General features: G+C 45.5%; 3 protein-coding genes across 16 annotated transcripts in view; 2 read left to right on the top strand and 1 right to left on the bottom strand.

Moving 5' to 3' along the window:
- Nucleotides 1–3,438, top strand: part of CDKL1 (cyclin dependent kinase like 1) — a 67,938-nt gene extending 64,500 nt beyond the window's left edge. For 3 of the 6 annotated variants that reach the window (XM_051822825.2, XM_070053683.1, XM_070053680.1), the window contains exon 10: nt 452–3,438. In XM_051822825.2, the coding sequence (XP_051678785.1) occupies nt 452–559 (108 nt within the window). In that variant the 3' untranslated portion in view covers nt 560–3,438. The remainder of the gene's footprint in view (nt 1–451) is intronic. The other 3 variants (XM_051822827.2, XM_070053681.1, XM_070053682.1) reach the window with 1 other exon arrangement.
- DMAC2L (distal membrane arm assembly component 2 like) lies at nt 2,551–17,137 on the bottom strand. 6 transcript variants are annotated; one of them, XM_008269635.4, is made up of 6 exons: nt 16,999–17,137; nt 14,725–14,759; nt 6,424–6,535; nt 5,346–5,554; nt 4,648–4,819; nt 2,551–3,431 (listed from the first exon to the last, which is right to left on the bottom strand). In XM_008269635.4, the coding sequence occupies exons 3-6, from the start codon at nt 6,528–6,530 to the stop codon at nt 3,317–3,319; spliced, it is 603 nt and encodes a 200-aa protein (XP_008267857.1). In that variant the 5' UTR covers nt 6,531–6,535; nt 14,725–14,759; nt 16,999–17,137; the 3' UTR covers nt 2,551–3,316. The 6 variants fall into 6 exon arrangements, with proteins under 6 accessions (XP_008267857.1, XP_008267858.1, XP_069909787.1 ...); XM_008269636.4 differs by lacking the exon at nt 16,999–17,137 and adding an exon at nt 16,366–16,484; XM_070053686.1 differs by lacking the exon at nt 16,999–17,137 and adding an exon at nt 16,366–16,418 and having other exon boundaries at nt 3,075–3,431; nt 6,424–6,649; nt 14,687–14,759.
- L2HGDH (L-2-hydroxyglutarate dehydrogenase) overlaps nt 16,381–18,928 on the top strand; it is a 56,411-nt gene continuing 53,863 nt past the window's right edge. Inside the window, exon 1 of one of the 4 annotated variants that reach the window (XM_002718232.5) lies at nt 16,381–16,720. In XM_002718232.5, coding sequence (XP_002718278.2) covers nt 16,581–16,720 — 140 coding nt within the window. In that variant the 5' untranslated portion in view covers nt 16,381–16,580. The remainder of the gene's footprint in view (nt 16,721–18,928) is intronic. The other 3 variants (XM_070053676.1, XM_070053677.1, XM_070053679.1) reach the window with 3 other exon arrangements.

Raw genomic sequence — 18,928 nt, forward strand, 5'->3', positions numbered from 1 at the left:
TTGGAGTATTGCTTTTTTTTAATTTTATTTATTTATTTATTTATTTATTTATTTATTTATTTTTGACAGGCAGAGTGGACAGTGAGAGAGAGACAGAGAGAAAGGTCTTCCTTTTGCCTCTGGTTCACCCTCCAATGGCCGCCACGGCCGGCGCACCGCGCTGATCCGATGGCAGGAGCCAGGTGCTTCTCCTGGTCTCCCATGGGGTGCAGGGCCCAAGCACCTGGGCCATCCTCCTCTGCACTCCCTGGCCACAGCAGAGAGCTGGCCTGGAAGAGGGGCAACCGGGACAGAATCCAGCGCCCTGACCGGGACTAGAACCCGGTGTGCCGGCGCTGCAAGGCGGAGGATTAGCCTAGTGAGCCGCGGCACCGGCTGGCGTATTGCTTTTAAGTCCTAAAGGATTCAACTGTTTGATTTAAAGTTAGTAAAAACTGTTTTGTATTTCCAGCTGCAGTACTTACCCCAGCTCACGAGCAGCAGCATCCTTCCGGCTCTGGATAAGAAGAAGTACTACTGTAATACGAAGAAACTGGACTACCGCTTCCCAAATATTTAAGGAGCTAGGGGATTGATGCCATCGGAATGGATCCGTTATTTGAAAAGAAATGTTACACATTTGATTGAAAACAATTACAATGTTGGGAACACACCAGGAGAAAACACAAGCCAATAACTGGGAGGCCTCTTGGCAAGGGATGAAGGGAGATTCCAGACCCAGTCTTCCATGCCTGACTGTGGTGTCCAGAAGGGAAAGACTTGTTTGGAATTGTACTTTTGTCTTTGTTTATCTAGGCAGTCAAGTTTATGGATGGAGTATAAACTGTATCTACCGCCTATACTACTGGCAAAATTAGATGATGTCAAATATTTCTGTTTCAGTTAGACCACATGCCCCAGGGGAAAAATGGGTTACAGAATGCCCGTATGTGTGTCTGCAGCGCTCTGGTGCCTTGAGTCTGATCGCACCCCCCTTTCAAATTGTCTCAACATCATATTTAGGGATAGTTTTAGTTCCTAAAATCAAAATGTTTAAAATTCCATTTCCTGTTTGTTCTCTCTCTTGATTTTGATATTTTAAAACAATCTTTGAGGATATTTAAGTTCAAAGTATTTAAAATCACATGGATTATCATAAAGACTTCATAGTTCATTGCTGAAAGTTTTAAAGCTATGCTGATGTGCTGCTACCAGACTTTTGCCTTTCCCTTCAGTGAAGACTGCCTCTTGGTCAGTCTGCAGACGGATGGACTTACTGGAATCCATATGTTCTTGCTGACCCGTTTCTCTTCGCAAACAATGCATGAAGCTTGGCAGCTGCCCAAGGTGGTCAAAGAGTAGAACAAGTCCTACAGGCTTTGCAGGAACTGAACCTGTCAGCCTGAAAATTAATACCACTTCATTTTCTCCAGCTCAGCCTCACCCTTGTAGATAGATCTACAGGGAGAACTGTATATACTGATCAGGGTTTTGGAAGGACCTGCTTCTGAGCTTTTAACTCGAGTCATGAAAGTTGTTAGCTTGTAAATTGATGTTTTCCCTGAAACATCTTTTTACATTTTTATGTGCACACACACATGTACACACACATGTGTATGTATATCTTACCTAACAAGTAATATATTACAAATAAGAAGTTAGTTTAAAAGGAGGATTCCTAGCCTTGTACCGTAAGACTGAAGTTGATGACATGTAAGTAGCTTTGATTTGGCCAACTGCTCCTAACCCATAAGCTTTTTCATCCTTGTTCCATGGACACAGGGCAACATGCAGCTCCATGTCTGTTTCTTACAGCTCAGTACTGTTTCTTCTGTGTATGCTGCCACTGTTTCCTCGTAGTTCCCAGCCATGGTTTCAAAGCTGTATTTTATTGTACCTTCAGAACATTTCTTCTGCACCCTAATTTTCTTTCTGTGCTCCTTTTCTTCATGACAGCACCTGACCTACTCACTCATTGCTGAGCAATCCACTACATACTGGTATCTGTCCAATAATTTTGGTTACCCAACCAGTTTAATGACATCCTAAGGCTTCCTAATTCCTGTAGCTTCTTGCATAGACCTAGGAGTGGGTTAAGGAATAGTCCCTGTGTTATTCAGTTCCGGCTATGCCACCTTGATTCCAATGACAGGGAAGAACACCCAGACTCTACAAAGAGTTAACATTTTTGTCTTTTTTTTTTGACAGAGGCAGATGACTATAACTGCCCAGTTCACCCAGTAGTTTCACAGAAAATCATTCAGAATCGAAATGCAGCTGTGCACAAATCATGGCGAATCAGTTCTGTCAGCACATGGCAGTGAACCCCTCGACAAAGAGAGCTGTTTTCTCTGGCGCGTCCAGTCAGCTCATGCTCAGTTTAACCGTGTCTATAATCCTTTTCTTCAGCATGGAATCACACTGTATCACATGACACCATTCTCCATCCTTTCTATTCTCTGTTTTCCAGTGGATTTCACTGATAGTGGCAATTATATTAGTAAACAGTATATATAATTTATGCTATGTATTATTTACATAAGTTGGTTTCCAAAACAACTAAAATTCATCTTTCTGCTTGAAAATTGCATTATGGTGTTTATTATGAAATTATTTTTTAAGAGAAAAGCTTAGCCTGCTGGTCTTTAACAGTATTTCCTCTGTTCTGTTGCCATCAGCAGCACTATATGAATTAAGACAAGTATCTCTGTCCAATTTTCATAAAAAAAACTAACCTAAGCTTACAACATAGGTTAGAAAGCATTTAATCTGATCAAGTTGATATGCTATTAAGAACACAGAGATGCAGGATCATGAGAAAAGCATGCAGACCGGGAAGCCACATACATGGAGGCCTCAACAACCTTCAGCTACTTTGCATATTTCACTTCATTAATCTGTAATTTGGGTTTTAGTTCATCATGATTGTGCACTTATAATAACATGCTTCAACAATTTTAAAGTTAAATATAATACAAATTAGTTATAATAAATAGATATCCATGTTATGCTCCCTGATCACTTTGATGAATCTGTCTACATGAGAAGATATTTATATGGGTATTTGTATTAAATACTGAATCTTACAACTTAAATGCTACCTAATTTGCATCTTTATTAACATGGTTTATTGTATTCAAGTCTCACTTTCAACAGAGTAGCTTTAGTGAGTCACATCCAACAATTTCCTACTACGTAGACTCTCCATTTCTACAATGCCATGATAAGACTTCTTCATCCTTCTGTGAATGATCATATAATATCTGTTGTTGTTTAGGACCAACGATTTGAAATGCTCCTTTATACTAAAATAAGACACTTATTGGTCACTACTGTTTTACTTCAAGTGCAATTCTAGTTGCAGAGAAGGCAGTGCGGTCTTAAAGGCTTGAACAAGATTTTCTTTTTCTCTGACTCCGGGAAGATCACTTAACAGCAAATACTTGAGGTTTCTATAAAAATGGAAGGAAAAAAAGGTCAATGTGGCCTTGACTTTCATAGAATTAAAATAAAGTCATTACTTTCAGGAAAAATCAGATAATGTGTTACCGCCCTATACCTTCAGAAAGTCTTTTAGAACAGTGGTCTTAGAGTAAAAAAAAGTTTGAAAACCACATATAGTTTTTTTATATTATACATATTCATGAACTTTTTGAAGACCCTTCATATGTATGCATTTCCAGAAATATTTTGCACCAAAATAAACATCTTCTAATTCCATTTTCCCTGAACTTTTTGAAGTACTCTCATGTGCGCATATATTTATGGGATGCCATAGATGTCCTTTACATGTGAATTAAGTGAATCAACCCAAAAAGAGGAAAAAACGTGGGAAAGGCCTTAAAATTACTCATTTCTACTGGAAGATGAAGCTCAGAAGCCTCAATTAATGTAAGAGATGAACAATCTTGTACTTTTGATCTTAATGTTTAAAATTCTTAGGCTTCCTGTGATGCTCAGGTTATTGGCAGATCCTTTCATTACATTAGACCAGACCCATATTAACTGGAGTCAGAATTTGAACAATGGGATTTGATTAAACAAGTGTATTCTTCATCATTCTGATAAGACTCAGATTCCTGCAATTTTAGAATTAAACGTTCCTTGTTGGAAATCTGCTTTCACATTTGGAGCTGAGTAACATGCTCTCTCTCGGCTGTGGCACAGGTCTGGCTGGCAGCACAAGGGATGCATGGCAGCTTTCCTAACCGGGAGATGCCTACTAATGAAACCTCTTACAGCGTCGGGCAGTGTCAAAGGCTCCAGAGGCTGGTGAATATCTCAAGGTTCTTTTTCACCTCAAACAATTGTCCAGTTACTGCTAACAGATGTCAGGAAATACCAAAAACATGAGGAAAATGACTTTAAAAGATGGAGAGGAAACGTAACAGCTAATGCTTATTGAGGGCTTATGGTGGCAGGCATGATTCTAGGTGCTGTATATAGATTTAATTAAAAAAAAAAAACCCTCTTTAGGCTTTAAAATCTTAATATATTAAAGTTGATCATTTTAACTTTTAAAGTGTTACAAGTAAAACTGAAATTATTTTCTTAAATTATATTTTTCAAAACCTAAAAGAAGACACCATCTCTCAACTATTTTAAATTTTGATTATTCACTCGCCTTAATATCATTGTCAAGGTTGCATTTTGGCCTTGACCACCTACCTTAAATGACACAAAGCAATGATGCCTTTGTCTGTGACATTCCCACAGGAAATTATCTCCATTTCCAATAAGCTTTTCTGTAATTTTTCAAGTTGACTAAGCCTCTTCAAACAGTCATCCTCGATATAATGACACTTGCACAGCCGGATTTTTTCAACATGCTCTAGGCCCTCTGCAGGGAGAGAAAGCACCGTTTAAGAATCTAATTTATCAGTAAGAAGACTGCTTCAGTCTGCCCAGGACTGTCCTGGGTCCAGGGGTGAAGTCCTCAATTCTGGAAGCGTCCCAGTCCCATGAATACTGGGATGACTGCTCACCCTCTGAGCCGAACGACGTGTTCACTGTGCAGGTAGTGCTGAGCACAGGGCCGCTGGGCAGGCACAAGCCCTGCACTGGAGAAAGAAACGCCCACACAAGCAGGGGAATAACTGGATACAATTACTGAGGGCCTCTCAGTGGTGGGATCTTGGACAAAGATAGTTTAGGCTTGCATTTTAAGTGAATAAACCACAACATAAAGGCATCCAGAAACAAGCTTAGCTGGGTGGGGAAAAGGTGTTTGTAACCTCTTCTTAACTTGAAAATAATCCGGGAAGAACAACCTTCATTATACTGACCTGGGCTAAAAGCACCTGCCTGTGACTGTAATAGTCACAAGAACTCGCTAGGAACTATGAGCAAAATGACAGGGTAGTTACCCAGGTGATCAAATCCAATGTTCATGATGCAGGAGTCAGTGGCATCGATGGCTTGAATCTTGTATTTGTCCAGAGGGCCTGTTGGGAGGTTGTTGTAGTCCTTCTGCCACCTCTCCTGGCCGTGGTAGCGCACGGTGGCCCCACAGCGCAGCAGCCACTCAGACGCAGCCCTGTTGGGGCCGACATCCTTGATGCGGTCATGATCCACTCTGTAGAGAACAAATGAAGCTCACTTCAACTATAATCACTGGTGTCTCAGATTCCAATATGAACACAAAACAGCAACAACTTTTCATTTCAAACAACTGAGGAGGGAGGTAAGTATATCAAAACCAAACCCCATTCTGCAGCTCTATGTGCTCATTTTTTGCTTTTGTGTTTCCAACTGAACTCTGTCAAGGCATATTATTTTTTACACGAGTTTTTCAGGCACATATGAGCCTTCACTCATTCATGTGTAACACAGAGTCTGATACCAGAGACACTCAGCACTACGTATTAAATGAATGATAACACTGGGTTGGCACTGGTATAAATGATAAAGGGATAAAGAAGGCAATGTTCTGAAACCATTTCCAAATTAATCTCAGCAGTGATATTTATTACTTTCTACATGTGCCTTTTTCTCTAGTTAGTGATCATAATAATATATTAAACGAGAAGATCAGTTTCAAAACACTTCTAAGCATGTTACCTACTGATGTTTTAACAACTTAAGTTCCCTTGATATCATTCAAAAGGATATCTTAAGAAGCCAAAGAATATTTTTAAATGACATTTATTACATTTTCCTGATTACAAAAGTAATATGTACTCATTTTTGACAACTAAAGACATCCAAAGGACAAATAAGAAAAAACAGTGAAATCCTACAACCACAGTTATTTCGTAATCTATTTTTTTCTGGTCTTTTTCCCCACTATGTTCACGTGTATGTTTTGTCTGTACACAAAATTCGGGTCTTACTACACACATTGTTCAAAAACTATTTGATTAAAAAAAAAGAAGAATTAGAGAAAGCTACTGGGAACTCCTTAGCTGTAACAAACCCACCTTTCTTCACTTTAGAGTAACTTACTTATTAAATACTGCATTCAACCAGCCCCAGAAGTATCTGGAATCACATGACCATGGGCATTTCTTTAAGCTGCACAGTTGCTGGGGGATTTTTTGCAACAGCATCATTTGATCTAGATATGCAAAACAGAACTCACATTAGATCACTGACGGCCAGTCAGAGTCCCTGCCTACTCACTTCATAACCTCATGGTCAATACTTCTGTGCCAGCAAAGCTGACGACGCACTGGCTACTCCGCAATTACCGAGGCGCTCCCGTCTCTGCTTCTCGGGGGTAGGGGCTTTTGCTGCCAACAAGCGGCTGGACTGGATGGTGTCTAAGATTCTTTCCAGGGTTAACACTGAGTTCCATTGTTTAAACCTCAACTGGAGTTGTGTCCGCAGTGTGGCCACCTAGTGTTCATGCAGGCAGTGGCACTACAAGTGAGATGAAACCAGCCAGCTCTATCCCCAGTCTACACTAGTAGCGTCAAAATGACAAACTAAAGTTGCCTAACGTGTTGAGGTTAAGATGCTTACACCCAGGAAGAGGAAGGACGCGTGAAAATGGATCCGTGACAAGGCTGCAAGGGTGTCACCAGAGTAGTACTAACAGAGCACTTGGGCGGGAGGGGGGGGCCAAGTGGCTTCACCTCTCTGACCCTGGGTTTTCTTACATGTAGAAGGTGATGATTTGCTCAGATGATTCCCAGCTGTAGAAATCTATAACCTGGGTTGAGACAGTGAGTTTTGATCTAGGTCTCAATCCGATTTATTCCAATTAGTGTTTCTCCAGGAGTGTGCCAGGTGTGTGTGTGGGGGGAAACATAAATGAAACCTGGCATCTGCCCCCTGAGGAGCTGCCAGGTTAATACGCAGGCACAGTGGCCCACAACAAGTCACTGCGTAGTTCAAATAAATGACAACCAAATCAGGGAGTTAAAATAAGGAAGAGAGGATTTCAAAAGAGCTGCCATAAAGACAGGATTTCAAGAGACACAGGTACCAGGAAACTTTATGCCGGGTAATGAGCTGAGGCAGGATCATTTACAGCAGGTTGCTGTTCAGGTTGGTTAGCGTGGGGGTCATGAGAACAGGCACCATGCTGCCAGGCCGGGGAGGGCATTTGGTGTGCATTCTGCAGGCATCTGGGAGTCACTAAGGTAACAGCACGCAGCACTGGTATTGTTAGAGCTGTGCTTTAGGAAAATTAGCAGGGGCTGGTGGTGTGGCAATACCTGTGATGATGCCAGCACCTCATAGGAGTGCCAGAGTTCCAGTCCTAGCTGCTCCATTTCCTATCCAGCTTCCTGCTAATGCCCCTGGGAAAGCAGAGGAAGAAGCCCCAAGTATTTGGACCCCTGCTATTCACATGGGAGACCCAGAGGAAGCTCTTGGCTTTGGCCTGGCCTAGCCTAGGCCATTAAAGCCATTTGGGGAGTGAACCAAAGGATGAACGCTCTCTCTGTCTCTCCCTCTCTCTAACTCTCCTTTTTAGATAAAAATAATTAAATCTTTTTAAAAAAAAAATCAGAAGGAAATTTACTCAGCGGCGGCAAGATTGAGAGTTAATAGGATGGGAGAGACAGCAGTGAGGGCTTCAATCTCATGTGGCCAAAGGTAAGGGGCTAGTTAGGAAAGGAGAGGAATGACATTGCTGGGGTACATTTCCCATGACTGAGATGTCTGGGGCAGGGACCAGAGGAGTTGACAATGACATCAAGTTTTGTTTTGGGGTCACTGTTAGGATAGTGATGCTGTAACAGGAAAAATCAACATCAAAGTTGTGGGTTTAGTTTTACTTTCTGCCAGCTTTTCATATTCTCAGTAAGATATTGGCAGGACTTCTAAGTGGAGGTGACCAACAAATCCTTGGAATCAGAGTCATAAAATGTTAGCACTGGGAGGAATTTAGATCACTGGGGCCAAATCTCCCTTTTAGCGATGAGGAAACCGAAGCTCTGGTATTAAGTAACTTGCTGACACCCTAAATCCTTCCTGGAACAAGGTGGGTATTAACACACACATGTGTTTGAAGGGACTTGCTCAATGTTTCGCAGCTAATTGGTGGAGTGCTGAAACACTCCAATTCTCTGTCCCACAGTCCAGGGCCCATTTCTCAATCACTGGGTGGTTCAAGCTCAAGAAGGAGGAGGAGGAGGAAAGGGCTAGAAAGACACCTGCAAGGGGACTGCTCTGGAGCTGAGGAACAAACTGAGTTAGGCTGTGGAACAGTGAGGGTGACACTCGAGGACAGGACCCAGGGGGTCACAGTGAGGGTGACGCTCGAGGACAGGACCCAGGGGGTGACAGTGAGGGGTGACGCTCGAGGACAGGACCCAGGGGGTAACAGTGAGGGTGACACTCGAGGACAGGACCCAGGGGTAACAGTGAGGGGTGACACTCGAGGACAGGACCCAGGGGGTCACAGTGAGGGGTGACGCTTGAGGACAGGACCCAGGGGTAACAGTGAGGGTGACACTCGAGGACAGGACCCAGGGGGTGACAGTGAGGGTGAAACTCGAGGACAGGACCCAGGGGGTCACAGAGAGGGTGACACTCGAGGACAGGACCCAGGGGTAACAGTGAGGGTGACACTCGAGGACAGGACCCAGGGGGTCACAGTGAGGGTGACACTCGAGGACAGGACCCAGGGGTAACAGTGAGGGTGACACTTGAGGACAGGACCCAGGGAGTAACAGTGAGGGTGACACTCGAGGACAGGACCCAGGGGGTCACAGTGAGGGTGACACTCGAGGACAGGACCCAGGGGGTCACAGTGAGGGTGACACTCAAGGACAGGACCCAGGGGGTCACAGTGAGGGGTGACACTCGAGGACAGGACCCAGGGGTAACAGTGAGGGTGACACTCGAGGACAGGACCCAGGGGGTAACAGTGAGGGGTGACGCTTGAGGACAGGACCCAGGGGTAACAGTGAGGGGTGACGCTTGAGGACAGGACCCAGGGGTAACAGTGAGGGTGACACTCGAGGACAGGACCCAGGGGTAACAGTGAGGGTGACACTCGAGGACAGGACCCAGGGGGTGACAGTGAGGGTGACACTCGAGGACAGGACCCAGGGGGTCACAGTGAGGGTGACACTCGAGGACAGGACCCAGGGGGTCACAGTGAGGGTGACACTCGAGGACAGGACCCAGGGGGTCACAGTGAGGGTGACACTCGAGGACAGGACCCAGGGGTAACAGTGAGGGTGACACTCGAGGACAGGACCCAGGGGGTCACCTACACCCTCCTTTATCCCTTTTCCACCAGCATTCTGTTTTCATTGCGGGAAATCTCTCCCCCTGCTACCTCCTCTCACTCTCTCAACCCTTCCAGTTTCTTGTTAAGCTCTCTGAAACTGTGCCTACCCCTAACACTGCACTGGTTGCCAAACTCATTTATCAGTCTGGACCTTCTTAGCTGCTATTCAGGCCGTTACCTCAATTTGCCGCTCCATCCCCACCAACCCTCTCTGTAGAAACCTTCCCCAACTTCAAGACCCTACTCAAATGCCATGGCCATTTACTCTGCACTGATTCACTTAATACGTGTCCATGTATTAAATAATGTACTTAGTTGAAAAGAAATAACACACACACACACGCACACAAACAGGCACAACATGAGAAAGAGACACTTAGAAAAATATGATTGCTGACCTCACAGAATGTACTGAATAGTGAAGACAACAGATGACATGGAAATGAATGAATGCCACATGGTGTCTTAATAGAGGTCAGAACAAAGGCCACATGAGATCAAAGAAGGGAGTACGGGGAAGGCTTCATAGTAGAGGGCTCTTTTGAGGCAATGATTAAGAGTTTCCCATTGTGGGGGCCCAGCACTGTGGTGCAGTGGGTTAAAGCCCTAGCCTGCGTGCCAGCATCCCATATGGGTACCAGTTCTAGTCCTGGCTGCTCCATTTCCGATCCAGCTCTCTGATATAGCCTGGGAAAGCAGTATAAGATGGCCCAAGGCCTTGGGCCTCTGCACCAACATGGGAGACCCAGAGGAAGCTCCTGGCTCCTGGCTTTGGTTCAGCTCAGGTCTGGCCACTGCAATCATCTGGGGAGTGAACCAGCAAATGGAAGACCTCTCTATCTGGCTCTACCTCTCTCTGTAACTCTGTCTTTCAAATAAATAAATATTTTTTAAAGATTTTATTTATTTATTTGAAAGTCAGAATTACATAGAGAGAAGAGAGGCAGAGAGAGAGAGAGAGAGAGAGGTCTTCCATCTGCTGGTTCACTCCCCAGATGATCGCAGTGGCCAGAGCTCGCTGATCCAAAGCCAGGAACCAGGAGCTTCTTCCGGGTCTCCCACACGGGTGCAGGGGCCCAAGGACTTGGGCCATCTTCTACTGCTTTCACAGGCCATAGCAGAGAGCCGCATCGGAAGAGGAGCAGCCAGGACTAGAACCGGCGCCCATATAGGATGCTGGCACTTCAGGCCAGGGCATTAACCCACTGCGTCACAGCGCTGGCCCCTCAAATAAATAAATCTTAAAACAAACAAACAAACATACAAGAGTTTCCCATTGGAAAGCCAAAAAGTATGTAGAGCAAAAGGAAGCAAGGAAACATTTTATTCATTTCCATTTGTTTCAACATAATGTAAAACTTAATAAATATTTGTTAATAGTCTTCAACAGTTGACACATTTCCACGGAGAAAGGTGAATCAGAGGAGCTTATTCAGCAAGTAAATTGTGGTGGTCTTTGAAGATGAAATAATTTCATTTAATTTTGGCCTATCTTTTGGCTTAAAGAGAAGGCCAAATGTATTTCAGCTGTGATCTATAAAAGAACTAGATATTACATTTGAAATGAATTATAGATAAAATTAAATTTATATTTGGTAATAAAGGTTTAAAAATATTAGGCTACTTTTACATTTTCTTTTTTGTTTTAATATTTATTTATTTATTTGAAAGGCAGAGTTACAGAGAACAGCAACTTAGCCAAGCAATTTTGGGAATTCTTGTTTTCTTTGCTTGAGTCCAAGCACCACCACTGGGAATGAGGAGACCTCTAGTGGTGAGTTGTTGGATTTGCTCTGGCAAATTAAAAGAAGCTGGTTAAAAGCAGTTAGGAAACAGCCACTACTAAATTGCTGCTGCCATAAATAACCCAGGAATTCAAATTATGAAAACAAAAACCAAAGCAAACATTCCAATCAGAACTTGGCCTATAGCCATGAGTGTGTAACAGTGTTTCTAAAAGTTGCAATTGTGTTTATAACTTAGAGGAGGCCAGATTGCTAATGTGTTACTCAAAATAGGATATTTACAAAGTGTTTTTTCTGTAGATTTGATCTAGAGTTTTAGGATTGCATAACAACAGTAATTTTTAAAGTAGAAGTTCTTACCATTGTATTATTTTTAAAAAGATTTGAAAATCAGAGTTACACACACACACACACCCACACCCACACACAGAAATCTTCCATCTGCTGGTTCACTCCTCAAATGGCCACAATAGCCGGGGCTGGGCCAGACAGAAACCAGGAGCCAGGAGCTTCATACCAGTCTCCCATGTGGGTTCAGGGGCCCAAGTACTTGGGCCATTTTCCAGTCCTTCCCCAGGATCATTAGCAGGGAGCTGGATTGGAAGGGGAGCAGCCAGGACTTGAACCTATGCCCATAAGGGATGCTGGTGCCACAGGTGGTGGCTTTACCCACTATGTCACAGCACCAGTCCCATCATTATATTCTTTAGAACTTTATCTATTAACTACATGAAATCTGTTCTTTTTAATTAAAAAAAGGTGAGTGAAAAAAATGTCAATAAAGTATAAGTTTTGATTTTACATATTCAATATAATTAGTTAGGCTACTCAAAGTGACAGTTAACTTGGCGGTCAAAAAAAAACAAAAAACAAAAAACACAGTTTTTGAGGCCATACATTGTGGGCAGAGGAGTGTAAAGCAATCACAATAGGGGAGGTTTTTCCCTCATTACTAAACTATTCCACTATAAATCATCAATTACTGATTCTAATTCAATTCCCAAGGTATGTGCCATCCCTAAGGACAGACCAACAGAAAAGTCCACTAGAAATTGGAAGCAAAGGCCTTAGGAGCAGTTAATTAGATCAACACTGTTGCTCCCCCACTTGTGGAGGAACGACACCAGACCCTGAGCTGTTCTTTTTGCCCGGCCGTTCCTGGGTTTGCTGCCGCTCCCCCACTCGTGGAGGAATGACACCATCCCGGGTTTGCTGCCGGCCCCCCCTCCGCCCCCACCTCCGCCCCCCCACCGTTTTCCCCGCTTCCGTGGAGGAGCGGCACACCGCCGGCCGGCTCTCTCAGGGGTTGCTCAGATGTTCCTGGTGCATGTTGTCTTTCTCCTCCTTTATAGTCCTCTTCCACCAATCCCAACTCTCCTGGTATTCTCTCCCAACGTGCTGAGCATGCTGCTCTCCTCCAATCAGGAGCAGGATCAGCTCCTGCAGCTTATCAGTTGAATTGGTGAGGCAGCTGTGTAGAAGTAGTTTACTCTCTCTCAGCGCCATATGATGGGAGATCAGATGCATAGAATTAGTCTTAGTTCCAGTAATTTAGTCTAGTCTCGGTTGCTCCCCTCAAACATCACACGGCACTCACTGAACTAACTTCTCATAGGTTCTGGACTTCCCTGGAAGACAGTGAACCTGAAGTGGGAAGGGTGTATCAGAAATATGAATGTCTCTAGCCACAGACCTGACAAGGTGTATGAATGCCAGGTAAGATTTTGATTTGAAATTATTTGACACAAGCTACCGTACAGTCTAACCTTGGAGGGGTGTGGGGAGCAACTCAGACTAGACTAAATTACTGGAATTAAGACTTATTCTATGCATCTGCTCTCCCACAATATGGCGCTGAGAGAGGAGTAAACAGCTTCTACACAGCTGCCTCCAGTTCGACCAGTAACCTGCAGGAGCTGATCCTGCTCCTGATTGGAGGAGAGCAGCATACTCGGCGTGTGGGTAGCAGAGTTGGGATTGGTGGAAGAGGACTATAAAGGAGGAGAGAGACAACATGCACCAGGAACATCTAAGAGGAACACCTGAGGAACATCTGAGCAGCCCTCGAGAGAGCCGGCTGGCGGTGTGCTGCTCCCCCGCGGAAGTGGGGAAAGTGGCAGGGGGAACCGCCCTTCCACGGAGGTGGAAGGACGGTAGCCAACCCGGGAAGAACCAGCAGCCAACCCGGGAAGGGCCGAGCAGACAAAAGAACAGCGCAGGGTCCTGTGTCATTCCTCCACAAAGAGGGGGAGCGACAGAGGGGGAGTCAAGCAGAGCAATTTGTACAAAGAGAGCATGTGTACTCTGAGTCATTTCCCCCTTGCTAAGCAAGGAAACACATGCTCAAAGTCACTTGATAATTCTTAAAAATCATGACAAAAGTCTGATCACAGCCCCTAAAGTATGTAATTATGTATTCAATCTAGTATCAGATCAACTGTATCCTGTGTAAGCTAAAAACCAATGATGTCTACTTTATACCTACCAGAATGGTTAAAACAAGAAATAGTGACACCACCTTGATGCTGTTGACAATGAAAAGTACTTCAAACATTGCTGGTGGGAGTATAAAATGGTACAGCCACTGTGGAAAAGTCAGGCAGTTTCTTACAAACTAAATATATACTGTGTTCTGGCTCAGAAGGTGGTTAAGCCACATCCCGTATGAGCCCTGGTTTGAGTCATCGCTGCTTCAGTTCCAATCCAGCTCCCTATTTTATTTTTTTAAGATTTTAATTATTTACAGTGAGAGGGAGAGACAGAAAGGTCTTCCATCCACTAGTTCACTCCCCAAATGACCACAACGGCTGGAGCTGAGCTGAACTGAGCTGATCTGAAGCCAGGAGCCAGGAGCTTCCTCTGGGTCTCCCACACAGGTGTAGGGGCCCAAGGACTTGAACCATCTTCCACTGCTTTCCCAGGCCATAGTAGAGAACTGGATTGGAAGAGGAACAGCTGGGATTAGAATAGGTGCCACAGGCAGAGGATTAACCTACTGCGCCACAGCGCTGGGCCCCTGACTCCCTATTAATGTGCCTGAGGAAGCAGCGGAACATGGTTCCAGTGCTTGGGCCCTTGCCATCCACATGGAAGACCTAGATGGAGTTCCAGGCTTATGGCTTTTATCTGGCCAAGCCCTGGCCAACTTGGCTTTTTGCAGTGAGCCAGCAGATGGAAGATCTCTCTCTTCTCTGTCTCTCCCTCTCTCTGTGTAACTCTGCCTTTCAAACAAACAAATAAATATACTTAAAAAAAGAAAGACAAATAAATATACTTTTTAAAAGTATTTTTTAAAAAATTAAACGCACTTACCATATAACTCAGCAATTTGATTCTTGGGACTCACCCTAGAAAAACAAAACACCCATTCACACACAGTTATACATTAATGCTCATAATAGCATTATTCTAGCAACTGAAAAATGGAATCAATTCAAAATATATTTCAATGGGCAAATGGTTAAACATCCTGCAGTATATTCATATTATGGAATGTATTCCATAAAAAGGAATGGACTATTGCTATGAATACATGCAAAAATTTGGATGGATCTCAAGGGATTAGTTGACTGAAATGCTAATCTCTGAAAGTTATATACTGTACAATTACATTTCTGCAACATTCTTGAAATGACAACATTTTAGAGGGGCAGATGGGGGCCAAGCTGCACGGGGAAGCTGTTCTTATCAAAGGGGTGGGGGAGGGACTCTCGTAGTGATGAAACTGCTGTGTTGGGACCTTGGTGATGTACACCACAGTCTACATACGTGGCAACACGTAATCTAATGGTGCACACAGAAATGCTAAACTCAGAAAATCTGAGTAAAATCAATGGGTTCTGCCAGCGTCGAGAGCCTGGTTATGATATTATACTCCAGTTAGGCAAGATGGGGAGACAGAGTGAAAAATACACAGGATTTCTATTGTTAACAACTGTTAATCTACAACCATCTCAAAAAGTTGAATGTTTACAACATTTTTTTTCCAACCGTGATGGAACAAGCAGGCAACATGCTACATTGTTCTCACCAAAAAATCAAAATATGCTGTCCTGGTAGTGAACAGCTGCGGGTTATCTAATTCTTCACTTGGCTCAGGACCCGAGAAGCCTCAGGCTCCTGTCATCTGCTGGGTGTGTGTGTGGAGGGGGGTCCATCTCACTGAGGATCTGTGGACAGTCCTAGACAGGTGAACTGGCTTCCCAGAGCCACCTTGTTAGCGACCTGACCAGGCAAGTCAAGCCCTTCCGGCCAGAGCTGTCGCTACCCTATTCATGATCTGTGCAGCTGCGTGGACTCTATGGATTCCAAACTGCCAGCGAGCACCGAAAACGGGTGTTAAACTAGCACGGAGACAGAGAACCACACATTTTTAGTAAGAAAGTGCCTTAGAGCCTACGTAGCTCATCACCCGCACATTACAGGTAAGGAAACAGAGGTGAGCCGACCTGTACAAGGTGAATTTACAACTGTATGTTGGCCCAGGATTTCAGAAAAAGGCACAGACTGATGAACGCTATAGACCAAGCTCTCTGTCCATCCAGTCCCCAGTGCCCCGCCCAGAACTGAGTATTTACAAGGAGAATCAGTCACTGATTATGAGCCGCCGCCAGTGACCTCATAAAAGAAAAGTCTACAAGGGGCCTCCCTCCAGCCGGGGCGCCCCTGTTGGGTGGACCCTGGGTTCGGTGTGGGCCGGGCCATGTCCAGCCTTGGGCCTGCAGCTGCCCGCAGGGGGCAGGTCGAGCGGGGAAGGGGAGCCGCTGGACGCGCCCAAGAGTTTTCACCAAAATCGCGCCCAGACTTTCTCCCGCTCTGCGGGAAGGATCGGTGGCGCGCGACCCGGCGGGCCAGGTTTTCAGTCAGCTCAGCACCGCGAGAAGGGACGGGCAGAGGTGTGACCACCACCGCCGGCCGACCCCGCCCCGCTCGCGGCCTAGCTCCGCTACTCACAGCGTCGGAGAGAACCAGTGAGCCACCGTCCCCGGCGTCTACGGCGCCGGCCTGCCCTGCGCCCTCCGCTGCGCGCGCCTATTGGCCACCGGCGCCTTCCCACGTGGGCCAAAGGCGCAACCCTCATTGGTCCCTGCTCGAGGGGCGGAGCCAGAAAGAGCACGCCCGGGAGCCGACTGGAGTTCAGGCTGAGAGGAGAGGAGGGGGCTCAGGCGATGGTGGCGGCGCTGCGTTATCTAGGGGGGGCCTGCAGAGGGGCCCGCGGGGCTCTCCGCGGGGGCTTCCCCAGGGAGTGCGGACCAGCGTGGCGGAAGCCCTGGTCTCTGTGCAGAGGTGACCGTAGCGCCAGCAGCAGGTGAGTGGCCGGTGGCCCGCCCTCGCCGCCTTCGCTGCTGTTGCTTGTCTCCGAGGTGCCCTGTGCTAGACCTAGGCCCCTGCTCCTACTTCCCTGTCCCAGGCGTGAGGAAGTCGGGATCCTGTGTGGAGCTCCAGCCTGGAAAGCCAGGAGCTGGCAACCTGCAGGGTTCGTCTGTTGCATTTCTGGGCGCGAGGTCAGGCGGTGTTGAACAGAGGTCAAGAGCGAGTGTGGCGTTGGCCACAGCCCCTTGGTTCTGCCCTGGGCGGGTTCCTTACCCGCCTTAGAGGATCGGTTGTGGATAGGATCTTAGTGTCTCCCGTAGGGGGTCGATTTGAAGAGAAAAGGCCCTGGCGCACAGGAAGCGTCCCTGGTGGTGCTTGGAAGAGCTGGAGTCTGTGTTAATTCTTTCAGCTCCTGGGGCCCGCTGCCTGGAGCTGCCCCTGTCGGAAGCAGCTCCGTTGCTCATCAGAGTCTGCAGAATGCAGCGTCTTGTGACGAAGCTGGGGGTCACATTCCAGACCCGCTGTCTGCCTTTGCTCTCTGGCGAAGGAGCGGGTCGTGCCGGACGGTGGGCTCCGTGGGTGTGAACAGAGCTTGTTCGAAGACAGATGGCGTTGCATGACGTAGGAGAGGGGCTGTATCGCAGCACGGCTTTAATTTTATTCTAAGAACCACAAGAAACGGTTTTAAGGAGGCCAGGGTGATTAAAGGTTGCTATTTGAAAAGTTAACTCTGGCTTCTGTGTGTCAGTGGATTGGAGGGGAATTAGAATGAGATAATCGTTAATAGCCCTGGGATTGTGGGATCTGTAGACAATTAAGAAACGTTTTCATTAAGGGAAGAAATCTAGGATTACTGAAGTTTTTAAAATATTTTTTATTTTGAAAATGATTATATATTCATAGGAAGTTGCAAAATAGTAGAGAAGTCCCATGTTGTCTTCAACCCCCATTTACCCCAATGATAACATCTAATTTAATACAGTGCCAAAGTCAGGATATTGCCGTTGGCACAGTCTGTGGATTTTGTTCAGATTTCATTAATTTGCATGCATTTGTTTGTGTGTAGATCTATGCAATTTAATCATACATGTTAATTTGCATGAACACCACTTTAGTCAAGATAAAGAAACATTCCATCACCACAAAGACAGTCCTTCATATGAACGCCCGACCTCCCCACCCTTCCTAACCCTTGACAACTGCCATTCTCCATCATCACCATTTTGAGGATGCTGTGTGAGTGGTGTCACTCAGGATATGACCTTTTAAGATTGACTTTATCACAGTATGAGGTCCTTGAGATCCATCCGCGGTGTTGCTGATATTGGTAGTAGGGTTTTCGTGTTGCTTTTTCCCATTGTTGGGTAGCATTTGATGGTATGGGTGTGTGGTACAGATCATTCACCAGCTGGAGGACGTCTGGGCTGTTGGCAGTTTTTGGCTGTCATGAACAAAGCTGCCGTGAACATTTGTGTACAGGTTTTGGTGTGAACATTAGTTCGCATTTCTCTGGGAGAAATGCACAAGAATGCCATTGATGAGGAGTCATGGAGTAAGTACATATTTAGTTGTTTTTTGTTTTTGTTTTTTGTTTTTTGTTTTTTTTTGGACAGGCAGAGTTAGACAGTGAGAGAGAGAGAGAGAGAGAGAGAGAGAGAGAGAGAGAGAAAGGTCTTCCTTCCATTGGTTCACCCCCCAAATGGCCGCGACGGCCGGCGTGCTGCGCCGATCCGAAGCCAGGAGCCAGGTGCTTCCTCCTGGTCTCCCATACGGGTGCAGGGCCCAAGGACTTGGGCCATCCTTCACTGCCTTCCCAGGCCACAGCAGAGAGCTGGACTGGAAGAGAAGCAACCGGGACAGAACCGGCGCCCCAACTGGGACTAGAACCCGGGTGCAGGTGCCGCAGGCGGAGGATTAGCCAAATGAGCTGCAGCGCCAGCTTATCATACTTAGTTTTTTAAGAGACTTCCATGCTTTTTTCCAGAGTAGCTGTACTAGTTTACATCCTAACCAGCAGTGTGTGAGTGATCCAATTTTTTTCATCCTCATCTGCACTTTTACTGTCACTTTTTAATTTTAGCCATTCTAATAGGAGTGTAGTGATATCTCATTATGGGTTTTTTTTTTTTTTCAAATATTTTATTTATTTGAGAGGTAGAATTACAGACAGTGAGAGGAGAGACAGGGAGAAAGGTCTTCCTTC

Source organism: Oryctolagus cuniculus, chromosome 12 (genome assembly GCF_964237555.1).
Source record: "Oryctolagus cuniculus chromosome 12, mOryCun1.1, whole genome shotgun sequence".
NCBI classification, from domain to species: Eukaryota; Metazoa; Chordata; class Mammalia; order Lagomorpha; family Leporidae; genus Oryctolagus; species Oryctolagus cuniculus.